General features: G+C 39.8%; 1 protein-coding gene across 2 annotated transcripts in view; it reads left to right on the top strand.

Annotated features, from left to right (window-relative positions):
- The window catches only part of csmd3a (CUB and Sushi multiple domains 3a), a 777,572-nt gene that overhangs the window by 707,928 nt on the left and 46,569 nt on the right, over nucleotides 1-23,075 (top strand). For both annotated transcript variants that reach the window (XM_049467549.1, XM_049467548.1), the window contains exon 60: nucleotides 4,389-4,562. In XM_049467549.1, coding sequence (XP_049323506.1) covers nucleotides 4,389-4,562 — 174 coding nt within the window. The remainder of the gene's footprint in view (nucleotides 1-4,388; nucleotides 4,563-23,075) is intronic.

Raw genomic sequence — 23,075 nt, 5'->3', positions numbered from 1 at the left:
TCTGTCTAATTAATTCACATCAACCTTTTTGATCCCAAGTTGTTTGGATTGTCAGTTATGGATCAACAGATGCTCGCATTATGAGAAGGCTAGAAGGCTAGAAGTCTATCGCAGCTCAAATGGATGATATGAATTAATTAGAGCTTTGCTGAGAGCTAAGACTAGGGTTAGGGTCAGTGTTAGGAGAGTCGTTCTCTGATAAGGCCCATCAAAGCTCAGAAATAAAATAAAAAACTGAAGCTAAGAAACTTTTTGAACAAGTAGTAAGTAAATTGATCATGAAGTGATGCCTTGGACGGCTGGCTGAGGAACACTCGCACCTGTATAAGTTGTAAGGTGTTATCTTGTGAGGTCTTGGGTTTAAGCCCCAATCTGATCATGTCTGGGTGGGTTTCCTATGCACACTAAGAAAAATAAGTACAGATCTGTACTTAAAACGAGTACAAAGCTTATATTGAGGTACAGTAGGGTACCTTTCAGTGGAAGTATTTTTTGTACATAATTTTTTGTACCAGGATTTTTGTGGGATTTCAAATGAAAAATGTATAATTAAAATATATATTGTTTATTAGTTCAGTGATACAGAATACCAAATGTACCTTTTGGCTGGTTAAATGGTACAAATCTGTACTTCCTGCTTCCGGAAATACTTTGTACTTCAGAGGAAACACATTTGATCCTGTAAAGACCAATACTATACCTTTGAGGGTACAGCCTTTAAGTACAAGAAAGTACTTATATCTTACCTCTGTTTTTTTAGTGTGTCGGAACTCCCTTTTTTTCCCAAAGTTCCAAAAACATAAGGATCAGATAAATTGGATACTCTAAATTACCCAGAAAAATTACAAAAGATACTCTAATTGCCCTGGTATGTATGAATGGAGCTATATAGTAAGTATGTAGATGTGACTGCATGCCCAGATATGGATTGCCACTCTGTGCTGGGTCAATTCCTTAGGTGGATGGTTGTTTCCGGTTAAGAGTACGCTGTGCTCAGTTGGCTGCCACTTCTCACTAGTATGTGTTGATGAGTGTACCTTATTTTTCACACTATCAGGAGCACCCAAAATCCTTTCATTTTCCCAAAAATCATCAAGTTGCCATCAAGTTGCGTTCAGAGGTGAGTATCATCAGCCTGTAGACTGCAGGTAGCACTGCTGGAGCGGCATTAACATTAGCCACTAAGAACGCTAAGAGCTAGCTCTAGTATATCAGACTTTACTCTGTGTTTGCCATGGTAAAACAAGCTACGTGGGACGAACCGCTGCCTAATATCCACCTGGTTTACCAGAATACTCAGGATGCCTCAGTGTAGCAATGTTGGGTGGCTAATGTTAGCGGTTAGCTGCTAATGCTAATGCTGCTGCACCCAGCCCTTAGTGGAAATCTGGAAATGTAAGCTTACTGTAAATAAATGGAAGTGCTTTGCTCACCCAAATAAACAGTTTTCAGAAGAGAAATCTGTGTAGATTAACATCCAGCACTTGTTTTACTTTAAAAGAAAAGTTTTACAGTTTTATTTACTTAGCTTAGCTTTACTTAACTCATTTAGATACCACCATCTAGTGGCAAGATCTGCTGAATTATAAGGAAAACATGGCGAAACCCATGTGCCTTACTAGTGTCGCATAATGCAACTTATAATCTGGTGCGTCTTATGTATGAACATAGACCAGAAAATACACGTTTAGTCTAAGCTCCCAACCTATAGTGGGAAAAATAAAGTAAATGATTGTGGGTAGAATGTAAATGTAAACGTGTAATTACAATTATGTGTATAATTGTAAGTATATAAGGATAGGACATTCGTTTTTTGACGTTGTGCATTTAACATTTAACAGTCCCTGATCCATAGTCTCAATTTTCTACCTTGTATCATACATAGCATAGCAGGCATTACCACCAACAGTAGACAGATTAGTTGATGATAATTATCATGACCGGTGGCATTTGGCTAGAATTGTCCATGCAAAGGCAAGAAACACCTTCAAATTCCACCCCCCCCACCCCCCCCCCCCCCCCACACACACACACACACATATCTCACACAGGTCAATCCAACATCCTTTAGTTTCGTTTCTATGGTTCAAAGCAAACGTCACAAGATATGATACTAGTTGCTGTGGAAACCTATAGTTTTCTGCTGTTTTTGCTCAGTTTTACCTTTGAATTAATCTATCAGTGTTTTGTTTATTAATTCTGTTGATAACAAGCCTCAAGCTGATTCTGAATGATATTGAAATGTAATTATATGACTGTGGGGTCCTGCCCTTCACAATCTCTGATTGGTTTAGATCCCAAAATGGGTCTAATGTATGTATGTTGTTGAACCTCAGGGAGACTAGCAGAGTCTCCTAGACTTGTTTTCCCCTCAAACGATTGGTTACATCATTTTTAAGTCGCACCATTAAGCAAGCACTCTAGAGCCCTTTATAAACTCGATTTTGCGCAATTGCTTCACATGAAACACCTTCTTGTGATCTAACAAATCCAGAATTGATGCTCAAGTGGATTTTCTCATCTCTATTTGAGATTCTCTGGTAATACCTCATGTGTAGTCACAAGACTCCGCCCCTTCCAGTCTGCCACATGTAACACTATGGTGGAGAACTCAAACCCTAAGCCAACTAAGCCAATCATTAAAATAATGGCTCATTGCTGTAATTGAGGTAAAAAGTTTCATTAATCGTGATTTCAGTTTAAGGTCATATCAGGCAGCTCTAATTCAGAACTATTTACACTTGCAAATGCTTTTATAAACACAAATTATTGTGTTCGTTATTCAGAAAGCCACTAAAGTGTGACGCATAATCCTAATTATTGTTCAAAAAGGTCATTTTGTGAACATTAATTAGAAGCAGAAATGTCACCTTCACAGGTTTCAATATTAGAATAAATATTAGAGTTCAGAATGAGCTTCAGCTGACTGTTAAATAACTCACAAATCTGTAGAGCACCATGAGTTAAATTGCAATGAAACAGCTTTGAAAATACATAATGATTCATATTCTAAAATGAATGGGAGGAAATTACATAAATAAACAAAAAATAGACAGAGAAAAATATAAATTTGTGGACATCTGACCATCACAACTGACTACAGACTGCTTCTTACTGTGATAGCACTTACAGATGGTCGGGGCAGCTCTAGCGTGGCTGATAATCTTTTACTGATCTTCAATGGAGATACATGTAAAAAGAGCTGTGTACTTCCAGCAGGCTGACACTGGGGGCACTGTTTCCTTTTGTTTACTTGTTATTTCCTGCTATAACACTCTATTACTATAATAGGCAAGTTAACTAACATGCTAAAGGATAGGTTTGGGTTCCAACTCTTTTGTTTCAGTGTCTACTCTGGTAAAAAAAAATCATAATTGTGCTTAAAACATATTGAGAAATGTATGCTGTAAGTATGCTGTAAATATACGGATAACGGATTTATGTACCTACTTAAATATATTAAAAGTACATTTATATTATGCTTTCATCAAATGTTTAAAAGTAAACTTTGTTCATACTTTTTAAAAAGTACAATATAGTTCGTTTAAAAAAAACAGATTACTATGAAGTACACTTATAGTTTAATGTAATTCAATATATTTCTAAAATACTTATTTCCAAATTATCCTACTTTTTTAGCAAAGTGTGTTAATAACAACTGTTACAGTAGTTCACTTAAAGTAAAATGAATTACTACTTAACTAATTTAAAACATTTAAGTAAATTTGTAACACGCTAAAAAATTAAAGTATTAATATATTAGTAGTAATATATTTTTATCCCCAACGAAGTATACTAGAAGTGTGCTACTTACAAAAGACAGAAACAGAAAATATATTTGTGCTCTAGTGTCAATATATTTAACATCAATTCTTAGTACATTCCTTTTTTTTAGTTGTTCAGACTACACAAAATTAATCTGAAAACAATCTAGATACACCAAAAATCTAATTCCACATAGTTTTTGCTTGTTTAGACTACTTAAAATTGACGTGGGTACAACCTACAAATGCCAAAAATTATATTTCATGTGTTTTTTGGTTGTTCGGACTACAGAAAATTAACCCAGATAAAATATTGGGTTACATACACAAAGTAGTATGTTTAAATGTTACTTAACTGTACCAAAATGAAACCTTTTAAATATATTTAAGTGCACTTAGCACAATTTACATATGACTTTTGTACTATTTTTATATAATTAAAGTATAATAATAAGTACAAAAAAAGTTGTTCCATTTTATCACTCTTTAAATATACTGATTAAAAATAATGTGGCTACAAGTAAGCTTTAGTGCACTATAGCATAATAATGCTTAGTATACATTAATCTATTTTTTTTTCACTAGGATACATCCTAATCCCTCTCTGTCTCCATCTCTCCACAGCTGTGACGTGCCCCCCTCCCCCCAGCCTGGCTCACGGTGAGGTGGAGGGGTCGGTGTTCCAGTGGGGCTCCAGCGTGGGCTATCGCTGCCTGACCGGCTACGAGCTGTCCTTCTCCGCAGCGCTGACCTGCGTGGCTAACGGGTCCTGGAGTGGGGAGGTTCCTCTGTGCATGCGTGAGTCACCCAGTGCTATTAACACCGCCTGCAGGAGTCGTGGGGGTGGCGCTGGCAATATTTCATATTCCTTATCCTCCGTTTTCAAATGGTAGACGTGACAGTTATTGATGACAACAACAAAATTGTGGGAATTATTTCTCTCTCCAGGCTTCTTCAGACAGGTAGAGAAACTGCAGGTCTTCTCTTCTTCCCACATCTGTGTCTGTAGGCAGAAAAAGAGAGGTTTCATTAGAGAAAACTGGGTTGATGGGTGGATATGTTAAAAGTTCAAAGGGTGGTAGGTCAGTGAGTAGGCTGGTCAGTGGGTAAGTGGGTGGTTTGGAGGGTGATGCAGTGGGTGGGTAGAGATGTACATGGTTGGCTCCCAAGGTGGGTGGTGGGTGGGTGTTTCAGTTGGTTGGTACATAAGTAGAATGAAAGAATAGGGGATCTGTGGTTGGTTAGGTAGATAGGTATATACTACTTAGCTGGGTAAGTAGATGGGTGGGTGAATAGATCAGTAAGTACATTGGTGAGTCAGTGGGTATGTAAGTGGGTGAGTAGCGTACCTGGGTGGATCAATAGGTAGGTGGGTGGTTCAGTAGGTAGGTGGGTCAGTGAGTATCTTTGTGCATCAGTAAGTAGATGGGTGGATAGGTGGTTTAGTAGGTACCTGGGTGGGTCGATAGGTGGGTGGTTGGTTCAGTGGGTAGGTGGCTAGGTGGGTCAGTCAGTACCTTTGTGGGTCACTAGGTAGTTGGGTGGGTGAGTCAGTAGGAACCTTGGTGGATCAGTAGGTAGATGGGTCAGTGGGTCAGTAGGTACCTGGGTGGGTCAGTAGGTAGATGGGTGGGTGAATGGGTTTGAAACTGGGTTAGTAGGTACCTGGATGGGTCAATAGGTAGGTGGGGGGTTTAGTCGGTACCTTGTAGTTGGGTGGGTGAGTGGGTGAATATGTAGGTTGGGAGGTAGATCAATGAGCAGATTATAAGACTGATGTGTGGGTGAGTTGTAAGGTAGATACAGTAGATGGGTGGTTTAGGTACCTGGGTGGGTCAATAGGTAGGTGGGGGTTTTAGTCAGTACCTGGTTGGGTCAGTAGGTGGGTGGGTCAGTGGATAGGTAGGTGGATGGATGGGTGGTTCAGTAGGTAGGTGGGTGGGTAGTTCAGTAGATACCTTGGTGGATCAGTAAGTAGATGAGTGGGTAGGTTAGTAGGTAAATGGGTGGATGGGTGTGTTAGTCAGTACCTGGTTGGGTCAGTAGATAGGTAGGTGGGTGGATGGGAGGTACAGTAGGTACTTGGATGGGTCAGTAGTTAGGTGGGTCAGTAGGTTGGTGAGTCATTGGGTATGTGTTTCAGTGGATCAGTAGGTATGTGGGTGTTTCAGTAGGTTGGTTGTTGGGTGGGTCAGTTTGTCGGTGGATGGGGTTGTCAGTACCTGCATGGGTCAGTAGGTGAGTGGGTATATAGGTGGATGGGTGGTTCAGTAGGTAGGTGGGTGGGTGGGTCAGTAGGTACTTTGGTGGATCAGTAAGTAGATGGGTGGGTAGGTTAGTAGGTAGATGAGTGGATGGGTGGTTGAGTAGGTACTTGGATGGGTCAGTAGGTAGGTAGGTGGGTCAGTAGGTTGGTTGTTGGGTGGGTCAGTTTGTCGATAGATGGGTTTGTCAGTACCTGCATGGGTCAGTAGGTCAGTGGGTATATAAGTGGGTCAGTGGATCAGTAAGTAAATGGATGTGTGTTTCAGTAGGTAGGTGTGTGAGTGAGTGGATCAGTAGGTACATGGGCGGGTCAGTAGGTAGTTGGGTGGGTGGGTGAGTTACTGGGACTCACTGTAGAGACTTACTGTAGAGTCAAATTTTTATTAATATTGCAGTACCAGTCTGCTTGGTTTTAACAGTGTTGAGTGAAGGGAGAGGGGGGGTGCTGTCCAAAAATGCCAGCGGCTTTTTTAGCCACAAGCTCCAGAGAGTGCAGCTCTACCCCAATAACAGAGCCAGACATCTTCATTAGTTTGCTCAGGTTATTCTTAACTTTTTTTATTGATACTGTTGTCCCAGCACACAATAGCACAGTAAATAGCCCACAGCAGACAACAGAGTGGGTAGAACATCCAGAGGAGTTTAGTGCACAAACTTCAGAAATCTGGCTCTATAGAAAGTACAGAAGCTCATTGTATTAAGCTGGAATTGCAGATTTTTGGGCAGTATTTATTTATTTCTCCCCAGCTCTAAGCGTAATATAATAATGTATACCGGTCAAAAACTCGAAACTAAACAAAAACTAAACACAAAATGTAATTTTTCTTTATTTATTTTATCTGGCCACGTTTACTTTTGTTACTTATATATGTTCAAATGTTTTATCTACCATCGTACAAACCTGAAGTTGGCTTCTTATTAGGCAGCTTCTTTATCAAAGTGTGTCTTTCACATTAAATGATGCAGCAGTTGCGCTCTAGCCCTAATCCCACAGCAAAGTTAAAATCTTAAAAAAGCCTAGCACATAGCACAGCACCTCCAGCAACCCCTGCAGTCTCTACAGACCATGCTGACCACCCAAAATCACTTTTCTTGTTTCTTTTGTGTGCGGTAACCTCATCGTGTAGTGTATGATATCTTGTCCTTTCGATTGTGACGGACATACATTACCTGGCCAAAAAAATATAAAAAATAATATTTCGTTGGACCACCTTTAGCTTTGATTGCTGCACACATTTTCTGTGGCATTGTTTCAATAAGCTTCTGCAACATCTTAAGATTTATTTCAATCCAGCGTTGCATTAATCTTTCACCAAGATCTTGCAGCAGCATTGATGATGGTAGAGTCTGACCAATCGCTGCACAAAGCAGCTCTTCTCCATCCAGCACATCCCAAAGATTCTCAATGAGGTTAAGATCTGGACTCTGTGGTGAACTCTCTCAATCCATGTGTGAAAATGATGATCTCATGCTCCCTGAACCCTGAACTCTTTCACAATTCCAGCTCCATGAATCCTGACATTGTCTTATCTTGGAATATGGCCGTGTCATCAGGTAGGAAATATAAAATCCATTGATGGAATAACCTGGTCTATATTCAGTATATTCAGGTAGTCAGCTGACCTCATTCTTTCAGCACATACTGTGGCTGAACCTAAACCTGCAGACTAACTGCAGCATCAACCCCACATAATTTACTTACTTAAATCCAGGTAGAGACTTGTTTTTTTGTTTTTTTTTGTATGTGTGTGTGTGTGGGGGGGGGGGGGGGGCAGTGTATTACATTGATCAGAGTCCCTGTAAATCAGCAGGGATTGATCATAAAGGAAGGGAACCCTAAAACCGCAATGATTAGCTTTTCCATCCATGCTTCTCTAGAACGTTTAAAAGCAGAACTAAAATGTCTTCATACACTGCGCTGAAGACACGTATCAGGCAAACACCTGATCTCTGATTGGCTAGATGCATCATGTTTGAACGAATTCATTAGCATGAAGTTCACTTCAGCTCAACTATTCATTGCATCGCATCCTCCAGACTCGATTCTAAAGGCAGCGTCCTTATTTTACCCCAATTCTAAAGGCAGCGGGAGATGTATCCATCTCAGTGAAGGCAATCCCATGATGCATTTTACCACCCCAGGATTCCAGCACTCAGACTTATACTTTTCTATACCCACTAGTTCAGTAAACGTAGCGCTAGACTGTAATCTGCTATGGAAAGTCATATACTGTACTCAAGACTTACTGTAAGTTGTCATCTAAGTAAACACCCAGCAGGTACCTATAAATCCCAGCCAGTTCCAAGTCCTCTTCATTGATGGTGATGAGTCATTGGGTGGTTTGGACTCCCTAAAGTCAACCACCATAATTTTACAAGTAGTTTGACAGTTGGGTTGCTTTACATCATCCCCACTTCTGACACCAACTGTATTTAATATGAAAAGTGACTCGTGCCTTGATTTTTGAATAGAATGGAGGCCCATAACTTAATTTATGTACATTTTGCTAGTTGAGAACATGCCCCATCAGCTTCTGCTTATTGGGAGAAAACTAAAGTTCTGATAAATTAGGTTAGAAAGGAGAGATGAAGGATAGGTAAAGGGAGGAATCGGGTGGTGGAGGGATGTGAAAACTTCATAAACACGTCATGAACATGTGAGTAAGGTTCGTTATAAGGATCATTATAGGATTATAGAAAGTTTGATTAAGAGGCAGGACTTTATGCTTGTATCTCCTCACAAAATAAAAAAATTTAACACCACTAAATTAAAAAATGTCATTTATTATTATATAACTGTAATAACTCGTCTAATAATTGTTTCATGTAAATCAAATGTATATGTATAGCACAAATGAGAGTATGACTTCTAAATATTAAACTGTATACAGTAATAAAGCACAAAATAGAGTCTAATTTCACTACAGGTTTCCCTTTTAAACCATCACAGCAAATGCAAACACTGCTCTGAGTAAACAACTCATCCTGTGTAGGCGATTAAAACTTTAACTTTAGACTTCACCCTCAAAAAAAAAAGAAAAAAGAAAGGCACCAGCGCTGTCACTGGGGTGGTAACCTCAATGATATGCTTTTTAAGTTCTGGTGTTTTATTTTTCTGTTTAAAAACAAAAAGCTATGGAAATGTCCCCCTCGGAAATAAATAGAGCTCACCTTTATGACTCATTTAGACTTCACAGTGGGACCATAACAACAGAGGCCTGCCTTTGATCACACACCTCGGGGGGACTAAAACGGCTTTCGTTTGAAATTCGGTTGAAATTTGATATATTATTATTATTATTTAATTGTTTTTATTGCTGTTACCTTTTATTTTTTAGAGAAATGTGAAATATCCCAGCTTTGGGGAGCAACAAAAGTTTACTTTGTTTTGTGGGTTTTCTTTTTCAGATTATCAAACAAACTTTAATATCAGACAAATATAACCTTAGTAAATATAAGAAGAACGTTTTTAAATGATGATTTCATTTATTAAAGGGGAAAAAACGATCCAAACCAATCTAGCCCTGTGTGAGAAAGTGTTGATCCCCATAACTTAACTGTGATTGAGTTTAATTTCACTACTAACCACAACCAGGCCTGATTACTGCCAGACCTGTAGAATCAGAATATCACTTAAATAGAACCTGTCTGACAACATGAAGCAGATAAAAGATAGCAACACATTATCAAGAAATTAAAAAAAGGTTAGAAAATAAAGTAATTGATTATCTATCAGTCTGGAAAAGGTTACAAAGTCATTTCTAAAGCTTTGGGACTCCAGAAAAACACAGTGAGAGCTGTTATTTACTAATGGAGAAAACATGGAACACTGGTGAACCTTCTCAGGAGTGACCGGCCGATCAAAATTACTCAAAAAGGGCATGAGCAACTCATCCAGGAGGTCCCAAAAGAACTGCAGGTCTCGCTTACCTCAGTTAAGCTCAGTGTTAAGGTAGAAACAGCTACATTTTCTACATTGTAGATTAATAAGCTACTACTTAACATTGTAGATTAATGTGCTATATAAAAGAATCTAAAGTATAAAGCAAATTCTGGTTTGTTTAACACTTTTTGTTTACCAAATAACTCCTCATGTAATCCTGTATAGCTTTAATGTAGTTTTTAGTATAAAATTTACAGTGTAAAAAAAAAACAGAACAAGAAAGAAAACACATTGAATGAAAAGAGTTGAAAAAAGATGGTGCAGGATGGTTAACTTTTGGCAATATGGCAATATTTTATTGTTATCATGATGATTATGTTGCAGTATGTTTTTGCTTCATCGAACAAACACTGACCATCTGCACACTTTGTAGAAAAGAAAAGCGTAATTAGTCGTGCAGTGTGTGAGACTGTGTGTGTGTGTGTTTGTGGTCTGGATTTGAGTCAGTAAGGGTTTATAAACCCAGCAACAGCTGTCATGTTAGATATCATAATTTATTTTTATTTTTTTTTCCGTTTCAGTTTGATTTTTTCAGTTTTTGCACATCTGTCCCGCTTAAGTTTTAGCTCTTCAAACTTCTTAAGTGAAGTAAAAATAATACTCCAGTAGATAATGATACAGCGTTTTAGTACTTAAGTAACAGTAGTGAAGTAGTTCTGATCCTCTGAATCCTACTATACATCTCTTTTTTAAAATAATGATTTAACCGAATAAAAGAAGTCGATCTTTGAACGCCAGCAGAATGAAAAGTGATATATCAATTTGAACCAGGTTACAAAGCCATTTCTAAAGCTCTGAGACTCCAGCGATCCACAATGAGAGCCATTATCTAAAAATGGAGGAAGCCCGCTGTGCTGAATCTTCCCTGAAGCGACCGGCCAAGAGTGCAGCGGCAGCTCAAGCTGAAATCACAAAAGAACCCACCTGAACATCTGAGGAACATCAGACCTCGCTCACCTCCGACAAGGTCAGCATTCACAGCAGTCATTAGAAAGAGACAGAAGGGCAGAAATGACACCTCTGGGGGAGCTGCGCGGCGGATATCACTGCTCATCAAGAGGAACATCAGGACTCGTCTTTCCAACACTTGTGGAATAATGTTCTGTGGACTGATGAGTCGGAACACATGGGTCCTATTACACATGGTGTAAAGCTAACACATATTCCTCAAGAAGGACATTATACCAGTGTAACAGTGTTCAGAGACCCTCATTTTAGGCCAAGGGATTTACCATAAATACCAAACCGGTGTATTCTGCCTTCTATCAGAACATCCTGAAGGACAAGTCCTGTCATTAAGCTGTGGTCTAAAGCTCAAGGGCAAAATAGGGTTATGCAGCCAAGAAAGCTACCTGAAGATCTGAACAATCTTAATGGCTCTATAGAGAAATTTAGGGTGTTTTCACACCAAGGTGCGACCTACATTTATTACTCTGTAGGTAAAAGTATAGATACTAGGGTTTAAAATACTTCTGTAGAAGTTGAAGTACAAACTTAAGCTTTTTACTCTGTAAGTAAAAGAGTAAAAATACTGCTTTTAAAACTACCTAAAGTATAACAGTAAAAAGTAATCATCTTCATATCATCATCTTCATACTAGACTACAGGACAAGCAGGGTCAACACCAGCAAACAGCAGCTAGAGTGAATAAACATACCATAAACGACAAACAGTCCAAGGGTCATAAATAGCAAGGCAATATAGAAGGGCAGGCAAAAATCAGGGTTGGAAATTGCAAAAACAAGGTCAAAACAAGAGAGCTAACACAAAACAGAGTCAAGAAATAAACTCTTTGTAGAGTGGAGAACCAGCAATCCTTGGCGACGAATGAGTGAAGTGTTGGTATACAGTATATACTAGTTGAAATAAGTGTTGTCAGTAATCTGGTGATGTGCTTCCTGGTAGTGCCGTGTGCAGTATCATGTGAGGAAGTGATGTCAGTATCAGGGTATTGTAGTCCAGAGGAAGGGAATACAGGCAGGAGTAGCAACAGGAGCTGCAGAAGTGCTGAAAAGACGTGAACTGAGGGAATGGGAACCCCGGCAGACTGGAGCGTAACTGGAAAGAAATCACCTGGGGCAACATAAGAGTATGGTTGGTGGCTTACCATGATTAAGTGCATGAAAGACCAGCACATCCTTGGAAGCCACCCAGCAGCATTTCTCAGGACCATACCCCTCCCAATCAAGGAGGTACTGCAGAACACCACCACACCTAGGGGAATCCGGCACCTCAAAGGTCGCATAGGTTGAGGAATCTTCCTCCTCAGCCATAGGTGGTACGTCATCTCAAATCCCTTCAGCGAGCAGACCTGGGACAATCGGCTTGTGGAGAGAGACATGAACAGAGCTGTTAACCCTGTACTTTGCAGGAAGCTCCACCTTATAGGAACACAAGGAAACACAAGGAAAAGATCAATATACTTAGATAGGAGATTCCTAAAGCTTCTCTCAGTCCCCAGGCTGAAAGAGAGGGGTGTCACCCCAACATCTGTCGGACTCTTCCATGTACTGGCGCAGCACCATTGAAATTATGTCAATGAATGTCTTCTTACATCTGCTCAGTGCACTTCATCCTTGATTCAGTCATCCACAGCCAGAATGTCAGTGGTCACCACTGTCTACAAAGCCAGTTTGGAAAACAGTGGGCAAAGAGGACAATGAGATAATAAGGTAACTCCTCTAGAAAACCTGTCCACTACTGGTAGGACTGTGGTGTAACCATTAAAAAGGGACAGGTTGATAACAAAATTGACCGCAGTATGCAACCAGAGTCGTTTGGGAACTGGTAGTGCATGAGTTTACCGGCTGGAAGGGTCTTCAGTGTTTTGCATTGCATGTAGACAGAACAAGAGGAAAGAGGAATGCGTGAACGTCAACTTTTAAGGAATCCCACTAATAACATGTGGGTAGGACCTGCATATGTTTCAACAGGATCACTCAAAGACAGAACAGAATGACCCTAAGTAATGAGCCTGCCAATTGAAGAATTGAAGAGGCACAAAGTCTTGTCAGGACGACACTCCTCTTCCGGAGGTGGATGACAAGAATTGAATGCTTATATCTGGTCATCCAACTTCCAGGGAACCTCCTCAATGATGAGAGATTCCAGAAGAACACGCCCTAATGTTGTTAGGTACTTAATTCTAAATGCTGTATACTCTGGAGAATGCTTCAGCTTTGGTTTTACAATCACCAGGATGAAAGGATTTGGACCTGGAGAAGAATAAAGAACTTAGAGCTTGTGTAGGATTGAGACATTTGGCAGTCTTGAGGTACTCTACGTTTTTTTATGGTCAGTGAGTACATAAATATAAATTTAAATATAAAAGTAGGATTTTTTTGGCCAATGCAATGGCAGACTCTTAAAAACTGCTTTTCAAATACATTTTCATGCGTAACCCAGTGATTCTTAAGATTCTTAATTAATTTCTGCAAAAAGGATATATATATATTTTTTGTAAGAATGTTCTAATGTTGTGGTTCCTTGATATGGGCTACTATTATATCGTAGATGTCCCCAAACATTTGAAAGTACTGTATAAGCATGATATTCCAGAGTACAGTTCTACCCCCCACTCTGAGGAAAGTGTATCAAAGCCGTACTGATCCTGGCCCTGGAAGGCCCCAGGGTGATCATGCTGTTACATGACAACCTCCATGACCCTGCATGTCGTCGATCTGTCAGGTCTTTTGATGGCTCCGGCCTTCGTCTACAGCTCTTTCAGAGAATGTGCTGGAGTACAACATGGCACGGTGCCAGCTGCTGAAGAAGGGTGGAAAAACGCATCTCCGGGGACGTTAAAAAATACATTTCTGGAAATGCCGCCGCTCATTTAGTGCTGATAAGGCACGAATGGTAATGCACTCCAGGGGAGAGAGGATCTGCGGGGCTACAGGATTAGCACTACAGTAATGTGCAGTTAAAGCACTGCAAATCACGGCTGTATAAGCAAACCGGAGTGGCAGCTCAGGTATTAGGACTGGGGCTCGCAGAACAGCGCCGAGTGTGAATATTAAAGAGCTCAATCAGAGGCTTTAATAGAGACATTTAATCAGGCTAACACTGTGGACCGAGCCGCTGGTACCGTTCAAAAAGCGATAGGGAAAATTTAAGGGCTTATATTCAATTTTTTTTCTTACATTTAGGTCTACAGAGGTATATATTTTAAGGTAAACAATTATATCTGCAATTTGTTCTTAGAAGTGAATTTTTGTTACTTTTTCCTGATAAATATGAATAAATGAGTTGCAAATGGAAACAACCAACCTACCACATGCATATCCCATCGTTTCCCTTTCATTTTCCACTTTTCAAGCCACCCCTGCAGACAAGTAACAGTATTAGACGTTTTCCTGACGTAAAATTTTCGTCATCACCATTAAACCTGAAATTATCGTCTATTGAAGTTGGTGGCCATCTGCAACAGTATCCACATAGCAATATCCAGACAATCACTAAACAACATCATAACAACCACCTGGAAAAGACCATCAACAAACATGCATCAGAACACCTGTCTGGTGTCCATTTAGCAACATCTTAGCAACCCCCTTGAACCACCTAGATCCTCTGAACTGGTAGGAATTAGGGGTGAGATTGGGGGAAACAAACAAACAGCACTTCCTTTCCTTTCACTGTCCTTTCTCAACATTAACTGCTGGTCTAACTGTAAAAAAGAAAACTGTAGACACCTAATCTCTAATTGCTCAAGAGGTTTTGAGGCCACTGCCCACAACTCCAGACATGTGTATGCACTTGCCCATAGTCCTGTGTGTGTGTGTGTTGTGTGTTCACTTAAATGAAAGGTTTAAATATGGAGGCTCACAAGGTGTTACTAAAGCCCAACCCTTTTTCACCCCCATTTCACCCCAGTGTCATTTAAATAGCAACAGTGCTTGCGAATATATTTATGCTGGTGGATGTAATAGTCTTGAAGTAAGGGTGTGTTCACATACATTTTTGACGTATTGCTATCTTGGCAACAGAAAACACAGGTGCACCACTGACTAAACACAACCTAGACAGACGTCAACAGTCAGACATTCGTTACTAACTTGGTGACGCAGGTGCACTGCACACGCACAAAACATATACACCCCCACTTGTTACACACATAGGGAAATGCAGCAGTGCATAAAGGCAACACAAACATTGCTGTTCCCATAAATGACCTTTTTCCTGCACCCTTTGCTGAGAAGCGCAGAAGTGCTGCGCTGTTAAAATAGCAATCCGCCAATTGCTGGCTCTTAAGGAAATGCCAAGTGAAACGCTGATTGGTTTATTTCATTTTACGCCCAAAACACCTATGATTAATTAAGAGAATTAAGAGATTAGTACATGCCTTTTGCACATTTCGAGCCACACGGTGTACTTTTCCCATCGTTATGATATCAAAGACACACTAACAAACCCTAAAATCAAGTGGATCGCCTATAGATCGTAAAAGTAGGGCCTAAAAGAGGCTCTAAAATGTGTTTAAAAGCCCAAATGGTACAATCAGTCTGAACAATCTGGATGTGGAACGGTGGAATTCAGGGTTCATCTGGTTCTTAAGGCAATGGCAAGTGAATTAGTACATGCCTTTTGCACATTTCGAGTCATCAAGGCTTACTTTCCCCATCGTTATGATAGCAAAGACACACTGATACACCCTAAATCAAGTGGATCGCCTATAGATCGTTAAAGTAGGGCCTAAAGAATGTCTAAGATGCGTTTAAAAGCCAAAATGGTACAATCAGTCTAATCCTTCTTGACGTGAAACAGTGGAACTAGGGGTGCACCTGGCTCTTAAGGCAATGGCAAGTGAATTAGTACATGCCTTTTGCACATTTTGAGCCATGCAAGGTGTACTTTTCCCATTGTTACGATAGCAAAGATCCACTGACACCCTCTAAATCAAGTGGATCGCCTATAGATCGCTAAAGTAGGGCCTAAAAGAGTGTCTAAAATGTGTTTAAAAGCCCAATTGGTACAAGCAGTCTGAGCAATCAGTCTGGAGGTGGAACAGTGTCTCGAAAACTTTGTGAGAGAATATGCAGAGAAAATCTGGCACAAAATAAAGAATGGGAAAAATTTTAATGAAGTAACAATATACATAATTAAAAGTCTTTGCAGGTTAGTTTCCATGTATAAACTCTTGGGGTGTCATTGAGGTTTGAAAAACGTGTTGAAACTTTAACAGTGTTTACACACTACATCAATAAGAAAAAAAAAAGAACAGAAAACTCACTTTTCCTTGATATGGACACTTTAAAATTCCGCTTTTGTTGTGTGGCGTTCAGAGCATCTCAGAAACCCTGTATTATTCATCAAGGAAACTTTCTCCGACACCGAGGCCTAGCTGGGCCTGCGCCAGCTCCATTTATTATGCACTACTGGGTTTGAGGGGGTTTGGGCCGGGGCTGTAGAAATCATTCTTCGAAGCACACACACACACACAAAAACACACACACACACACACACACACACACAGACAATCTAGGAAAAAGGCCGAGATTAGAATTAAAGCAGCGTACAGTAGAAGCGCAGTGCTGACTCTTTTGTTGGCGGAGGCAGATTTGGCCCGTGACTCGGTGGTGACGGCTGCAGAATAAGCAATGGACTTCCTTGCGTGTTGAGACTGCCGAAGCCTCGCCTCAACCTCCCATTTGCATGTTTATCCATCATCGGCCTGTCACGCTCCCGCCGGAGAACCCCCTCCTGCTTTCTGCGCCCCCCTCCCAGTCCCTGTCAGACAGTCTAATCTCAGGAAGTGGGCCAGGGAGCGCATCCTACCTGTAAAGCTCTGCACCGCGGAATACGGCTGCTACTAACAATTACCACTGTAATCAGATGAAGGAACAACCTGAAAAAAATAAAAAAAACCTGCAGTGAAACAAACAAGACAAGAGAAGTTTTTAATAAGATGTACAGAACTTTTGTTCCATTATAAAAAATTATAATGTTAAAAAATCAGTCTTGAATCGACCTAGATCTTGACTCAGACTTGATATGTCCTAGTCTTGGTCTTGATTTAGACTTAATATGTCCCAGACTTGGTCTTGAATTGGTCTTGATCTTGAATCAGACTTGATATGTCCTGGTCCTAGTCTTGACTCAGACTTAATATTTTCCAGTCTTGGTCTTGAATCAGTCTTGATCTTGACTCAGACTCGATATGTCACAGTCTTGGTCTTGATTTAGACTTAATATGTCCCAGACTTGGTCTTGAATCAGTCTTAATCTTGACTCAGACTTGATATGACACAGACTTGATCTTGATTTAGACTCAATATGTCCCAGTCTTGGTCTTGAATCAGCCTAGATCTTGACTCAGCCTCTATATGTGTCAGTCTTGATCTTGATTAGACTCAATATGTCCTAGCTTCCATCCTGGATTAGTCTTGATCTTGATTTAGACTCAATGTGGCCTAGTCTTGGTCTTTGGGCTTTTTTTCTTGGGCTTTTTTAATCTTGACTCAGACTCAATATCTCCAAGTCTTGATCTTGAATCAGTCATGATCTTGACTCAGACTCAATATGTCCCAGTCTTGCTTTGAATGTGTATTGATCTTGACTAAGACTCGATATGTCACAGTCTTGGTCTTAAACCAGTTCTGATCTTGACACAGATTCAATATGTCCCAGTCTTGGTTTTGAATCGGTCTTGATCCTGACTCAGACTCGGTATACCCAAGTCTTGGTCTTAAATCGGTCTTGATCTTGACTCAGACTCGATATATCCAAGTCTTGGTCTTAAATCGGTCTTGATCCTGACTCAGACTCGATATACCCAAGTCTTGGTCTTAAATCGGTTTTGATCTTGACTCGATATATCCAAGTCTTGGTCTTAAATCGGTCTTGACCTTGACTCAGACTCGATATATCCAAGTCTTGGTCTTAAATCGGTCTTGATCTTGACTCAGACTCGATTTATCCAAGTCTTGGTCTTAAATCGGTCTTGAGCTTGACTCAGATTCGATATATCCAAGTCTTGGTCTTAAATCGGTTTTGGTCTTAACTCAATATGTCCCAGTCTTGGTCTTGATTCAGACTCAAAATGTCCCAGTCTTTCTCTTGAATCAGTCTTGATCTTGATTCAGACTTGATATGTACCGGCCCTGATCTTGACTCAGACTTAATATTTCCCAGTCTTGGTCTTGAATCAGTCTTGATCCTGACTCAAATTAAATGTGTCCTGTATTGGTCTTGATTCAGACACAATATGTCCCAGTCATGGTCTTGAATCAGCCTAGATATTGACTCAGACTCAATATGTCCTAGTCTTGATTTTGAATCAGTCTTGATCTTTATTTAGACTCAATAATTCCTGGTCTTGATCTTGACTCAGACTTAATATATGTCCTAGTCTTGATCTTGAATCACTCTTGATCTTGACTCAGACTCGATATGTCCCGGTCTTGGTCTTGAGGATGAAAAGTTTGGAAAATGTTATTTTGGAGCGTAACTACGCACAGACTTTGGGATGTGTCTAAACTTCAGCTCTGTATCTGTGGATTCTTCTGTCTGGGAGCAGATCAGCCATCATTTTCCACCGAAGATTGGGGTGGTTTGTGGTGTGGACTCTGCTCGAGAGGAGTTAAAGACGGTTTAAAATCCCGCCACGTCTCTCTGATCCGCACAGCTTCCACTGATCTGCAGTTTAGAGATGGTTAGCATTAAACGGGCCCATCAGCCGCGGATGTGAATTAAGTGCCACCGCTCTGATGCTGATGCCACAGTCCCCTCAAATCCGAGGCGTTTGATTAGCCGCTCAGCTCCCGCTGCATTACTGGGCCATTCTTTGCAGCTTTAGCAGCTTCGCGGCGTCGGATTGGGAGGGCGGCGCACCGGGGCCTAGCTCTCTAGCCTGGCACTGCAGCTGCCTTTATTCCGCCTGTTGAAATATACATCAGAGTGTGTGGCAGCCTTCACAGCCCTTTGGCCCCTCTGCCTTTCAGAACGGGATCATTACTTTTGATTTATATTCAGGTTAGTCGACCTGTGGCTTTAGGGACACCCACACTTACACTCCGCCTCCCGCTTCCTGACATTAAGTAGCACATTGCTGCACGTTTGGCTGTAATTTAGATGTCAAGCGGCTTTGCCCTCTGAACTTTTTAGATTTGAAAAATGTATTTCTTTTCAGCCTGTCCATCATTTCCTCCCAGCATTCTGTAACTCAGCAGGCTTCTAAAAACTCAATAGGGTTCTTAACACAGTAAAGTAAAGTACATTTATACATATTTACTGTACATTCCAGAAGTTTTAAGTTGAGAGTTGATGGTAAGGCTATTAAGTTAGATCTAACAGTGGGTAATAGATGGAGGTTTGACAGGGGGTTGACAACGAAACTCAAACACCTGGTTTTAGAGCACAGTAATTTATTGTGGTGACGGACAGTTCTGGTGGAAACAGGAGAGTTGAGGTGCACATTGAAATCTGCCGTGATTTGATCAGCCGTGGTTTTATGTTTTTTGGATACAATCCGGGTTAGCACCCGAACATCCCTTTCAGACAGCTTCCTCTTACAGCGTCCACAGTTAATCCTGTTGGATGTGGTTGGTTCTTCTTGGTGGTATGCTGACGTTACCCTGGATACCGTGGCTCTTGATACATCACAAAGACTTGCTGTCTTGGTCACAGATGCTCCAGCAAGACGTGCACCAACAATTTGTCCTCTTTTGAACTCTGGTGTGTCACCCATAATGTTGTGTGCATTGCAGTATTTTGAGCAGAACTGTGCTCTTACCCTGCTAATTGAACCTTCACACTCTGCTCTTACTGGTGCAATAATGTGCAATTAATGAAGATTGATCACCAGGCTGCTCCAATTTAGCCATGAAAAACCTCCCACACTAAAATGGCAGGAGTTTCAGTTTCATAGTCCAACCCCTGTACTGTACAAGGGATACATCAAATAAGGCTTATACTACCACCCACAGTGGACAGCACAGCTGGTTTTAATGATCGTGACTGGTGGAATCTGGCTAGAATTGTTCTTAAGTACAAATGTTGTACAAATCTATACTTTATTGGAGTATTAAATTAATTGTCTACTACTTTTTAAAAGAGCCTCGTTACCCCTATTTCATTTCAGCTCGTTTTCATTCTGGCTTCTTATCCTTTAATAAAACACCCATCCAGATAAATCTCTCCATCCAGATAGAGTGAATCTGACTGTGATTAGATGTAGAGAAGTATAAACATATACCATTCTGACTCCCTATTGGTTTATACTGTGATCCATCACACCTGCACACGCCCCCCCCCCACACACACACACACATTCCAGCAAGAACATAGCAGACGTATGTAGCCTAGTATGAAGATGACCTTGAGAAATGTCTAAGTATGCTGTAAATATACTAACAGATATATGTACTTTTTAAAAAATATATTAAAAGTACTTTAATATTATAATTACATTAAATGTTTTAAAATAGAATGTATTTGATCATACTTTTTAAAGAGTACAATATAGTGTATTTAAAAAAAGACTACTATGGAGTACGCATCTAGTTAAGTGTAATTCACTATACTTCAAAAATATTTATTTTCAATTAAAAAGTGTTAAAAACAACTGTTACAGTGGTTCACTTAAAGTACAATGTATCATGTAACTTTTTAGAAAGTTAATTAAATTAACTACTTAAAGTAACTACTAATTTTAAAATTTTAAAGTAAATGTCTGACACACTAAAAATAGTACAGTCAATTCAACACAATATACTAAAAGTATGCTACTTACAAAAGACAGGAACAAAAGATATATTTGTACTCAATTTAAATAGATCACATATATTTAACATCAATTCGTGGTATTTTTCTAATATGTATAATGTATAATAGTGATACAGTTGTAAAACTCATTAAATGTATTATCATTTTACTGTAAGCATATTTAAAATATGATGTTTCATACATGAAGTAGTTTAAATGTTTAAATGTTTCTTAAGTATTTTTAAAAATAGTTCAGTTTTAGTCCAGTTAAGTTCACTTAGCATAATTTAAGTAAGACTTGTGTACTGTTTTTATACAATTATAGTATCAAGTCAAGTCAAGTCAAGTCAAGAGGCTTTTATTGTCATTACATCTGAGTACAGGTACACAGTGTGATGAAATTACGTTCCTCCGGAACCATGGTGCAACATAGAACAACAAGCAATAGACAACATAAAGTGCAGGAGTGACGACAGTGCAACATAAAATTATAAAATTTTCAGTTCTGTCTCTGTGCGTTGAGAAGTCTGACTGCCTGGTGGATGAAGCTGTTGCAGAGTCTAGTAGTGGAGGCTCGGATGCTCCTGTATCTTCTGCCGGACGGCATCAGAGCGAAGAGTCCGTGTGAGGGATGGGTGGGGTCGTCCACAATGCTGGTGGCTTTGCGATGATAATAAGTACAAAAAAAAAAAAAAGTACAAAAAAAGTTGTTTTATTTTAGCACTTTAAATATACTGATTAATAATAAAGTGGCTACAAGAACACTTTAGTGCACTATAGCATAATAATGCTTAGTATACTTTAACCTACTTTTATTTTTACAAGGGAAACGTCCAACTAAGCTTCTTTAATATATTTACTTTATTCTACTGAAATACATTCATTTACAATCAGCATATATGCAGCTGAAACAGAGAGGAGCCTAGTGCATACCACATTAAATTATCAACATTAACATTATAATAATAGAACATTATAGTCATTATGAGTTTTAGTAAAGTGTGTTTTGGGGGAGGGCGTTGACCTGAGCTTTTGTACTTAATGGTATTTTCCCCCTTTTTACATTACTTTTACTTTTATACTTTAAGTTGTTTTAAAATCAGTACTTTTATACTCTTACTGGTGTAGAACCCTAGTTTTAAACCCTAGTATCTATATTTCTGCCTATACAGTAATGAATCCAATCACTCATGGCATGTCAGTGTATGTATCAGTATTTAGTAAGCAGGCATTCAGATGTTTTATCAATGATGACACTTTAATCAATCTGTTAGCAATCCTGTTTCATTCATTATTAAAGAGTTTCTACTGTTTACTGAAGTTTGAGAAAATATTATTAATAAAAATCGCAATTTTTAGCCCTTTAAAATTCCTATTGGAGTCAGTGTAATTTGCACACCGGTCTTCAGACTGCAGTAATTAAACACTCAGGTGCTTCATCTCCTGTAGCTGGTGCTGGGAGTGGAGCACTGTGGGATGGAGAGCAGAAGACTGTAGCAGAGCTGGAAATGATAAGGTCACTGAGTCCTGGTTATAATGAGACGCTCCGGGAAGGACAGGAGCCAGAGCAGAGACGGAGGTTTGGAGGCATATAGATCATTTACGCTCAGAGTTTAATAATTAACACTTCCTTCCTGTTTAGGGTCATTCGTGCCAGATTCAGAAATGTACTTCTTAAATCGTAGTTTTACTTCATTAATTGCACATTGCACCAGTAAGAGCAGAGTGTGAAGGTTCAATTATCAGGGTAAGAGCACAGTTCTGCTCAAAATATTGCAATGCACACAACATTATGTGTGACATACCAGAGTTCAAAAGAGGACAAATTGTTGGTGCACGTCTTGCTGGAGCATCTGTGACCAAGACAGCAAGTCTTTGTGATGTATCAAGAGCCACGGTATCCATGGTAACGTCAGCATACCACCAAGAAGAACCAACCACATCCAACAGGATTAACTGTGGACGCTGTAAGAGGAAGCTGTCTGAAAGGGATGTTCGGGTGCTAACCCGGATTGTATCCAAAAAACATAAAACCACGGCTGATCAAATCACGGCAGAATTCAATGTGCACCTCAACTCTCCTGTTTCCACCAGAACTGTCCGTCACCACAATACATTATTGTGCTCTAAAACCAGGTGTTTCAGTTTCATTTTCCAACCACTACCTTCTACTACCAGATCAGGAGAATCTCTCACTATCTTTAATAAACTCCTGAAGACAGAGCTCTTCAAAGAGCTCCTACTCTCTTAACACCTCTAACACACTAACTAACTACTTCTAGCCTCCTTTTAATTTCCTTCTTTCTTCCTCCTTTCCTCCTCTATCCCACTTTTTCCCCATGGCAAAAAAAATGTTGTTTTCTTTAAATTCTTTGTCCTCTTTTGTTAAATTTACATAA

This window comes from Astyanax mexicanus, chromosome 1, assembly GCF_023375975.1.
Source record: "Astyanax mexicanus isolate ESR-SI-001 chromosome 1, AstMex3_surface, whole genome shotgun sequence".
Classification (NCBI taxonomy): Eukaryota; Metazoa; Chordata; class Actinopteri; order Characiformes; family Acestrorhamphidae; genus Astyanax; species Astyanax mexicanus.
This window is presented reverse-complemented; position numbering and strand designations above follow the sequence as displayed.